This window comes from Rhyacophila brunnea, unplaced genomic scaffold (assembly GCF_057557595.1).
Source record: "Rhyacophila brunnea isolate RB1 unplaced genomic scaffold, BYU_Rbru_1.0 scaffold_10, whole genome shotgun sequence".
NCBI lineage: Eukaryota > Metazoa > Arthropoda > Insecta > Trichoptera > Rhyacophilidae > Rhyacophila > Rhyacophila brunnea.
In genome coordinates this window covers 44839822-44850452 of record NW_028232752.1, presented here as the reverse complement: position 1 = coordinate 44850452, position 10631 = coordinate 44839822, and the positions used below count along the sequence as shown (strand labels likewise).

The following is a 10631-nucleotide window of genomic DNA, read 5'->3' as shown; positions in this document are numbered from 1 at the left end:
GGCCCATTATTATGGAATATTCTTTTCGACGACATACTTGACCTGCCATTGCCCCGGTGCTGCGCGCTTGTCGCGTACGCCGACGACCTACTACTCCTAGTGGAGTCGTCGAGTCGTGCGGGACTTGAGCGTGTGGCGTCGGGTGCTCTGGCTAAGATCTCCGAGTGGGGCACCTTGAACAGATTAACCTTTGCGCCCGCAAAAACTGAAGCTGTCCTCCTCAAGGGCAGTTCAAGGATCAACATCACCAGGCGACCGCCTTCTATCCGCTTTAATAACACCCCGATCAGGTTTTCCCTCAGGGTGACCTATCTCGGGATCATACTGGACAACAAACTGAGCTTTGTGACTCACGCCACTGAGGCGGTCGCTAAGGCACGTGCAGCCTTCCAAAAGATGACCCGCATGGCTGGATGCGACTGGGGCCTCAAACCGCGGGCGCTGAAGATTGCATATGGTGCTGTCTTCATGGGCATTGCGGGCTATGCCTCCAGCGTTTGGCACACCCAAGCGGTGCGGCCTTGCGTTCGGAGAGCGCTGCTTAGCGGCCAGAGGACGGCGCTGATCGGACTGACTAAGGCGTACCGAACGGTGAGTACTGACGCTCTGGCGGTCCTTGCGGGGGTACTGCCGCTCGACTTGCACGTCCAACTGAGAGGGTCGGTTTCCCTCCTTATGAGGGGAATCAGCACTACACTCAACGGTGTCCCTCTGACACCGCCACTGAGAACCGAGGGCGTGAGTTACAGAATTACTGTAACAAACTTAGTCTTTGAAGCCGTTTACACGGCGTGGCAGGCGAGATGGGCGGGCTCGACCAAGGGCCGCCAGACACATAAATTTTTTCCTAATGTTAAAGAAAGATTCATGACCAGGAGATTACTACCGGATCATTGGACCAGTCAATTCATGACTGGTCACGGAAATTTTGCGTCCAAGCTGCATGAGTTTGGCTTGGCGGGACATGGCTCGGGGTGCACGTGTGGGCATGACCAGCAGGACGTCGAGCATGTGCTGTGGGATTGTCCACTCTTGGAGACCGAGCGAGCGGAGCTGTTTGCCCGGGTCCGCCCCCATTCGGGCCCAGTGGGACACGCAGACTTGGTGGCGGCCGAGGCTAATTTTGAGGCCTTTAGTAGATTCGCAAGAGCGTACGGAGAGCGGGAACACCCCGCTTCTTCTCACGACTCTTCTTAACTTCATTGATAGTTGCCAAGAACCATTTCAATTCATGTTTGCAAGCACTTCGGTGCCAGGCTGTATCACCAGTCCCGTGCGGCTCCGCTCGGGACAAATGAGGACTTAAAATCATTTTGAATGGCACACCGTAGTGGCATGGTAAGCAGTTGCGCATCATCGCAACAGCATATCCATGTCGAGGTGGGAGGAGCGGAGTTTAAAACATGTCCCTTGTCACTGGGTGATACCCGGTACCCGGATACGTATTTACATTTACAAACACGTCTAATCGTCCAGTAAGCGGTGGACGCTGAAGGGGACAGATTACCTGCAGGTAAATAATATAAGCTGATCGTAAAGGCAAATTAAATATATCACGAGTGGGATGCACGCGGTTCCTCGATGATAAAATATCTTGCGAGTGGGATTGCACGCGGTTCCTCGCAACAACAACAAAAATAAAGTGTTAAAGACAATAAGTGCAATGCACTGAACCAAACTAAAGACAATAAGTGCGCAAAGTGTAAAAGAAAGCTACCAAGCTACGAGTCTCCTTGAACAACCAAATTTCAAATTTAAAGTTCAAATGCAAAAATTCAAAATCCAAAAACTATCTTAATTTTAAGTGGAAGTGCTAAACAACGTCTAAATGATCATATAAACGATAAAATTCACTGTGCAGCATAATAGAAGGGCACGTAAACAAAAACTTTTTTTTTTTTTTAATAGTGGTGAAATCGTTACAAGGCCGGTAATCGGCCCACTTACGGTATATAACGATGTTTGGCGAAGTCGGCGCTCACGACGCCAAGTGACAGCAAAGAACGCTCTGGTGCGTCCGAACCATTTTCGGACCACCTAGACCATAAAATTGTGTACCTAAATTAAAAAAAAAACTGACAATAAATTTCCAAAACCGGAAAAAAAAATTTTGAGCCTAAAAAAGTTAATTGTGCAAAAAAACTTATAAACTGAGTGTGTGTGCTCACTGCTACGCTGCGGACGTGCTTTGCAACTCTCGTGGTCGTCTGTGTCGCTGCCCCGGCGCGGCCTGCCTGCCGACGGCGAGCTCGCTGTGTCACCACGGCGCCGCGCTATTGCGCTGGTATGCCGATCTGCTGCTGTGCCCGCTGAGCCCGCTGAGCCTGCTAGGACTGCTGCGCACTGCGTCCTATTGGTATTATTGTGGGTGGTCGTAAGCAACAAACTTTATTTTATAAATATAAGCTTAGTTAAGTTAAGTTAAGTTATTTAGTTAAGATACCAAAGTAAGCTAAGCTAGCTATAAGTGAACAAACTATCTTAAGTTACCATAAGCCTACCATAAGTTATCCTAAGCTAGTACATAAGTCACAAACTAGTAATAAGTGCCACAAACAATCATCATAGTAAGTTACTATAATTAACCTAATCATACAAGGACATTCCAAACAAAATGTCAAGCCCAAAAGGAGACCCCGCTCCCCACAAAAGGATGGAACTGTCATATGCCGAGTGCAGTTACTTGTCCTCATCGACAGACTGCGACTCGGGGCAGGAGGTTCTAGAGCATGTGCAAACTAGAATCACGAGGGCCGAGGCCGCGGCCAAGTCTAAAAAGCAGAAAATCTTAGACTTTACAGACAAGGGAGTGGGCTTCACGTCCACACCAAGGCCAGATAAGGAAAAGGAGAAGGAGAAAAACAAGGAGAAAGACCGAGACAAAGATCAAGACAAAGATAAAGACCAAGATAAGAATAAGGACAAGATTAAGAACAAGGAAAAGGATAAAGATAAACAGAAGGTTGTGGAAAAAAACAAGGATAACCAGTTCCACGCTGAGACAGACAACCAAGAAGCCGCCAAAGAGAATACAGAGGCAAATGTTCTAATACCAACAACACTAACACCATCACACGTAAGCGCTAAAAATATCGTTGAAATATCAAAAAAGGCGCTAGAGATCATAAAAAATGACAAACGAACAAGTCACGCATTATACAACGCTATAAGCGCGGAATTCGACAAAATAGCATCCGAATCTTGGGCAATGGCCATTGAGCTGGAGGCCTGCAAGGCTATTATCAAAGACAGAACCACGCCAACCGTCCAACCAATTGAGCCAGGACCAGCCAAGATTAGACCTAATACCAACCACGAACCATGGAGCGTTGTTGCACGTAGAGGTGCACATCCAAAACCGATGTGCAACGCTCAAGTGACAAATGCCGGAACGTCATGGCCAGCCATTCCCGTATCAGCCGCCAGGCCAGGGGTCTTATTTTTTCCAACCACAGAGGGCCAAGATTCTGACAAAACTAAAGAAGCCGTCAAAAAGGCTATAATTCCGGACAAATTAAAAATACAAATCACGGGCCTCAGGAAAATAAGAGGGGGCGGTGTAATCGTCCACCCCAGAACTGAGAACGAGGCAAAATTACTATTGACAGCTCCGGGCCTAAAAGAAGCCGGGCTAAAGGCACATGTTGCCGGCAAGAGATTGCCCAGAATAATCATTTTCAATGTTACAGCTGACACCACTGAGAATGAACTGAAAGAAGCAATTCTTGCCAATACCAAAAACGTGGACTTGTCTGAAGAAGACAAAAACACAATAAAAATGAGCCACAAGGCAGGCCCAAGAACGTTGAGATGCCACATGGTAGTCACGGTCCCACCAAAAGTGCGCGATTCACTTATGAAGGAGGGTCGCCTATACATGGGTTGGGAATCCTACCCGATCAGGGACTTCTGTGGCGTGATTAAATGTAACAAATGCCACACATATGGCCACATGGCAAGTAAATGTGCTTCCAAGCTTGCCACTTGTAGCCACTGCGCGACGGAAGGGCATGACAGAGCTGACTGCCCTAACGCAAATGAACCAGCCAAATGTCCAGCGTGCACAAAATTCAGAAAGCCAAACACGCACTCAGTCAATGATCCTGAGTGCCCAGCACGAATGCACGCAGTTGCACAAGAACAGAGCAGGACCAACTACTGTTCAGAATGATTCGTGTTGGGCAACTGAACGTGGCTAGGGGCAGAGCCATCACAGCCGAATTACTAAAAGCTGCCAGCGAAGAGCACCTGGACATGCTACTAATCCAAGAGCCTTACGCCTTTGGTCCTAACAGGGGCCTCAGCGGGGGACTCATCGTCCAGCACAACCCGAAAGCCTTGTCATGTATATATTACGTCGATCCCGCGCTGAGTGTGCTGAGTCTCTCCCATCTTTCGAGTGAGCTCTTTGCAGTGGCAGAGATTGCCGATAACAGGGGGCACTCTTTCGTAGTGATATCTGCTTACTTTAAATATAGCTTCTCTACCCTGTTTTGTACAGAGCAGCTAGCAGTAATATTAAGGGCTTGCCGCGGCAAGCAGATTTTAATAGGGGCAGATGTAAATGTCCAATCTTTGCTCTGGGCTCCAACGGGGCCGAGACAGGGAAAGGACAGCCCCGAGCCATTGGAGGAGCTCCTTGCGGAATTTGACTTGACGGTGTTAAACGACCCTCACGGGTTGGCCACCTTCTCAACCTTAAATGGCGAATCACATGTCGATGTCACTCTGACAACAAGTGGCGTTACTCGGCGCGTCGTGGACTGGAAAGTCCACACCGACGCGACGTCTAGCGACCACCGTCTGATCACTTTCTCGATAAGTGTTGGGGGGGACACTGCCTCGACGCCCGGAAATGGGCCTGGTCTGCTTCCCAGACGCTTTAGGACGAGGGGTGCGAACTGGGATGACTTGACGAAGAGTTTGGTAGGGGACTCGATAAGCTGGCTAATGCCAAATCTCCTCGGGCTGATTTGCATGACAGGGCTGAAGGGCTTACCTCGCTCATCACCCAATCAGCTGAGTTAACAATTGGCAGGACCTCACAGAGGCCGCCTAACTTAGCGCCATGGTGGACTCCTCTACTCACAAGGCTCAGACATGAAAAGAGGAAAGCGAGAAGAATGCTCCAGACACTGCGTAGAAGAGCTGGAAACTCAGAAAGATGTCACCCGAACCCAGAATTAACGCTTGCTCTTTCAATTTATAATAAAGCAAGGCTTAAACTTAAAAAAGAGATTAACAAAAGCAAAAAGAAGCACTGGCGTGACTTTGTCTCCAATATGGGTGGACATGATCCCTGGGGCCCGCCTTTTCGGGCGATGAAGCTGAGCTCTCGGCCCGGTAGACTCGCTTCGGCTATGCGACGCCTTGACGGGTCATTTGCGGGTGGTATGTTTGAATCTGCAAACATCGTACTTGATGCTCTGATGCCACAAGATGCACACACTGACGATGGAGACGAGGAGACGAGCCGGCTGCGAGCCCTTGCGGCATCACCGCTGGACGTGCCCGACTCTCCGGAACCCAATATGATTGAGATATCGGACGTATTTGACCGCCTCCCGGATGGCAAAGCGCCGGGTATTGATTGCATAAATAATGAACTAGCAAAACGAGTATGGTCACTTGCATCTTATGAATTGACCAGGCTATATGCCGACTGCATGAATAGGGGGGTCTTCCCTAAATGTTGGAAAAGTGGCCTACTTACGATTATTCCAAAAGCTGGCCCACGTCCTCCCTATGACCCCAAGGCCTATCGACCTATTACCTTACTGCCAATTCTCGGGAAAGTTTTGGAGAGGCTCATATCTGAAAGGATAGAGAATCACATGAGAGAACACTGCCCTATCTCTGTAAGACAATTTGGATTTAGACCTGGAAAATCTACCGAGGATGCGGTCAGATGCGTCCTACAGCATGTAAGAGATGATAAGAGCGAAGATATAATGGTTGGCATATTCCTTGACATTGCTGGCGCATTCGATAACACATGGTGGCCTCTAATTCTGCATAAGCTTAGGCTTAGGCAAATCCCTGGGAATCTATATGCCATTATTCAGAGTTACCTCTCTGATAGGAACATAACTTATAACTATGGACCCAACCTGATACACAGGAAGACCACCATGGGCTGTCCCCAAGGCTCTGTTCTGGGCCCTCTGCTCTGGAACATTGTATTTGACGATGTTTTATCGTTGCCACTACCTCAGGGCTGCTCGCTTGTTGCGTACGCCGACGACCTACTTCTTATGGTGGAATCGTCGAGCCGTGCGGACCTCGAACGTGTAGCCACGGATGCCCTGGCTCGCATCCTCCGCTGGGGATATGAAAATAAACTTACCTTCGCGACTAACAAAACAGAAGCTGTCCTCCTCAAGGGCAGTAACAGAATAAACATCACCAGGCGGGCCCCCACAATCCGCTTCGGAGATGAGAACATAAAATTTTCACGCCAGGTCAAATACCTTGGAATAATTCTTGACGAAAAGTTGACATTCTTAGAACATGCTAAGACGAGCGTAGCAAAAGCTAATGCGGCCTATCAAAAGCTGGCGCGCATGGCCGGCAGCAATTGGGGCCTAAAGCCAAGAGCTTTAAAAATTGCTTACGGGGCTATCTTTGTGGGAATCGCCGGGTATGCTTCCGGCGTTTGGCACACGAGGGCGTCTTCGGCTCACGTTCAGAGGGCGCTACTAAGCGGTCAGCGTGCAGCCCTGATATCAATGACAAAGGCATACCGTTCAACGTCGACAGACGCACTGGCGGTGCTTGCGGGGGTTCTACCCCTCGACCTGCACGTCCAAGTTAGAGGCGCAATCACTCTTCTTCTAAGGGGATTGCAAACCGAACTCGGAGGTGTCATACTGACACCTCCACAGAGAATCGAGGGCGTAAAATACAGATCCACTGTATCAGAGATGGTGATTCGGGCCCAATTGGACACGCGGATATGGTATCAACCGAGGCTAATTTTGAGGCCTTTAATAAATTCACAAGAGCGTACGTGGAGCGGGCCTTGCCCGACTCCTCTTGCGACTCACAAAATTAAGATGATAAAATTACTTTGGTGCCATGTTAACTGTCTAAGTTAACTAAGAATAGTTTACTTAACTTTCTCTCTGCACTGCGGTGCTTGGTTGAATCAGTCCCGTGCGGTTCCGCTCGGGACACCAAATGAGGGTGTAAAATCAGTAATTTGCTTGGCACGAAGAAGAGACATGCTTAGGCGACTGCGCTAAAACGCGGCCGCGTGGACTTGTCGGAGGTGGCGGGCGTAGTCAAGGTGTCCCTTGTCACTGGTAGTTTATAATAATTTGATAACTTATTGCAGTTTGTTTGTCAGAGAAATCAAAATATTTTACGGGTGATTTTACTGAGTTGGAGTATATTTATGAACTAAAATGATAAACAAAATTATCTAAAATATAAACTGTGTGTGCGAGTGGGATGCCCGCTGACCTCGCACGGTCAAAGTGACAAACAATAACTATAAGTGAGCAAGAGTGCAAACAAAAAACATAAGACAATATTTGTGCGAACGAGATTGTGTAACCGTGGTGTCGGTTCCTGACGCCGCGCAAGCGCGGGTCTCGTGCGCTACGCATAAGTGCAAGTGACACAGACACTGACAATAAAACATAAACATTAGTGCTAAGCAAGGTGGAGTGAACCCGGGTGACATGGGTAACCCTAAGGGTGACCCCACGGGGGTTGGCAAATCATTGGGCAGAAAACGCAAATCTGACCTTGCCGAAGGGGCTGGGGATTCAAACTCAGTCCCCAAAGCTAAAGGTAAAAAGGCCGAAAAAGACAAGGGCCCTAACCTGCGATCGGCGTCAACTTCCCAAGAGGAACTTAGTCCTACTGCGGCTAGCATACTTAGCGAGTCGCAGGAGGTTGCATCGCGCATCACACTCGCGATAAAGAGGGCGGTGGGTATCTTTACCCAGGATTCACGCGTCCCTAGGGCTGTCATAAATGAAGCGTCCATTGAACTCCAGAAGGCTATCACAGAGTTTTGGGCCATGGCCATCGACCTCGAGGCCCATAAAGCAATCGTGAGAGACCGAGCAGCCATGACCAGAGCCATCACACAGACCCCGAATGCGCCCACCAGGTCCCTGTGGAGTGACATCGCGCGAAAGGATGCCCAACCGGCAAGAGCCCCTGCCGCATGGCCACCTGTCCCCCCGAAGACAGCTGCTAGGCCTGGTGTCATGTTCTTCCCGACAAAGGAGGGGCAGGAGTCCAGTACCACCAAAGAGGTTGTCAAAAAGGCTATCTCTCCCGAGGCCTTGGGGGTTCATATTACTGGGGTCCGAATGATTCGGGGTGGCGGAGTTATCGTCCACCCCAATCTGCCGAGGAGGCCAAGCGCCTTGTGGAGGCTCCCGGACTTGTTGAGGCTGGACTCAAGGCACAAGTTGCTATGAAAAAACTCCCTAGAGTAATCATTTTCAACACCCCGAGCGACATGTCTGAAGACGAACTCCGTCAGGCAATTGTGGAAAACACTAAGGACACTGTCACCATGACTGAGGCTGAGCAAAGGGAGATCAGGCTTAGTCACAAGGCCGGACCCAGAGGCGAAAAATGCCATATGGTACTATTTGTACCGGGCAAAATATACGAGATACTCATGCTTGAAAACCGATTGTTCCATGGATGGGAGTCCTTTCCCGTGAGAGACTTCTGCGGCGTACTGAAGTGCGCTAAGTACCATCTTTTCGGGCATATGGCTAAACATTGTTCCGCGAAGACCGCCACATGCGGACACTGTGCCGCGGAGGGGCACGACAGGGCGGACTGTCCAAACCTTGAGGCTCCTAGCAAATGCCCTGCGTGTACGCGCTTCAAGAAGCCTAACTCGCATGCGGCTAACGACCCCGAATGTCCGGCACGACTACACGCCATCACGCAGGAAAGAAGCCGGACCGACTACTCGCCCCAATGATCCTATTCGGTCAACTTAACGTGGGTAGGGGCAGGGCCGCTACGGCGGACCTCCTGCGGACAGCCGAAGACATGAGACTTGACGTTCTGCTCATTCAGGAGCCGTATAATTACGGCCCCAACCGTGGCCTGAGTGGAGGGCGAATTGTTCAGGCCAGTTCTGGGGCCCATGCGTGCTTGTACGCACTGAACCCCGCGCTGGCTGTGTTACACCTCTCTCATCTTTCTAGCGACCTCTTTGCGGTGGCGGAGATTGTCGATAACAGAGGACACTCTTACATAATTATATCAGCTTATTTTAAACACAGCTCCTCTACTCTGTTATGTTCGGAGCAGCTGGAAAAGATCTTAATTGCTTGCCGCGGCAAACAAATCATACTGGGGGCAGACGCAAATGTCCAATCCTGGCACTGGGCCCCCTCGGGACCGAGAGCTGGGAGGGACAGCCCCGAGCCACTCGAAGAGCTCCTGGCGACCTATGATCTCGCGGTCCAAAATGACCCTAACGGGCCGGCCACTTTCTGGACCAACAACGGTCAATCTTATATAGATGTCACCTTGACATCAAGTGGCGTTGGCGGGCTCGCCGTGGACTGGAAGGTCCACACCTTAGACAATAGATACAGATAGACGCTTCACATTGCCTTGGTACGTGAAGCTGCTTGCCGTGTGTTTGGTTGTGTGAGTGAGTGGACATATACGAATACAAACGTTCGAGACCATAGGCGTGCGGGAGAAACGGAATATTATTAATATTCATTGATGTTCATTGGTGGATATCTTCAATATAATAAATACAGAAACTTCAAAATGTATTATTATTTAATTATCATAACAATATGGTACTTACATTAAAATTAACAAAGTAAATAACTAAGTAGGTACATGAGTATAATCAATATTAAACTGACAAATTATCATATTAATTTACAAGTATCAATAATTCAAAGGTATGAAATCACATCATCTAAAAATATATACCTACAGAGTATATAAATAGACATGCACAATAGCGAATCGAATACAAAATATGGATCAAAGAAAATCACTTTGAAAAATTCAGATTATTAAAACACAAGTTGAAGGACGTGCAAAAAAAACCTATACAAATTATAATATTTGGATTATATAGAACAGGTCTGGGCAAGCGGCCCGCCAAGTTTTTCTGCGGGACCGGCGAGTTTTAATCGTATTTTTGAAAAAAAATACTTTTTTCTACATTTAACGCTTTGTTAAAAATAAAATTTTATAAATACATAATGAATCATGCCAGTAGGTATGTTTTATCTATTTTTGTATTTTCGTTCAAGCGGTTGCCACATTTAACTGGTATTTTATTGTAATTCGTTTAAATTATATATTATGGAACCTCTTTGTTCAAATTACTTACCCTCAAAAAATGTTTCAATCCTTCAAATTGCGTGGGCAATGCGTCATACGTTAAGCATACCCTTTTTTTCGTTCTTTTAAGATATGCCGCTTCGAAATGTTTTTATTAATACAACTACTTAACAAATACAACTACTGGAAGTCGGAGCCCAGCTGGAAGGATTGACACGATGTATTTGATTTATCCAATTCTGCCTTTTTGGTTCATATTTTGGGAATCTGTAATCCATTAGGGAGCAACATTACAATAACATTCATAAACCAATTACATTTAGGAAATCACG

The 10631-nt window shown here is 48.0% G+C and overlaps 1 protein-coding gene across 1 annotated transcript; it reads left to right on the top strand.

The window, feature by feature from the left end:
• The first annotated feature begins 2340 nt into the window (after nucleotides 1–2340).
• LOC147079268 (uncharacterized) lies at nucleotides 2341–6791 on the top strand. Its single transcript, XM_085954914.1, has one exon. The coding sequence runs from the start codon at nucleotides 2615–2617 to the stop codon at nucleotides 4169–4171; it is 1557 nt and encodes a 518-aa protein (XP_085811040.1). The 5' UTR covers nucleotides 2341–2614; the 3' UTR covers nucleotides 4172–6791.
• The last annotated feature ends 3840 nt before the right edge of the window (nucleotides 6792–10631 follow it).

Bases quoted from the DNA above. Each gene is read 5' to 3' on its own strand.
- LOC147079268 (XM_085954914.1), top strand. From the start codon at position 2,615: ATGTCAAGCCCAAAAGGAGACCCCGCTCCCCACAAAAGGATGGAACTG.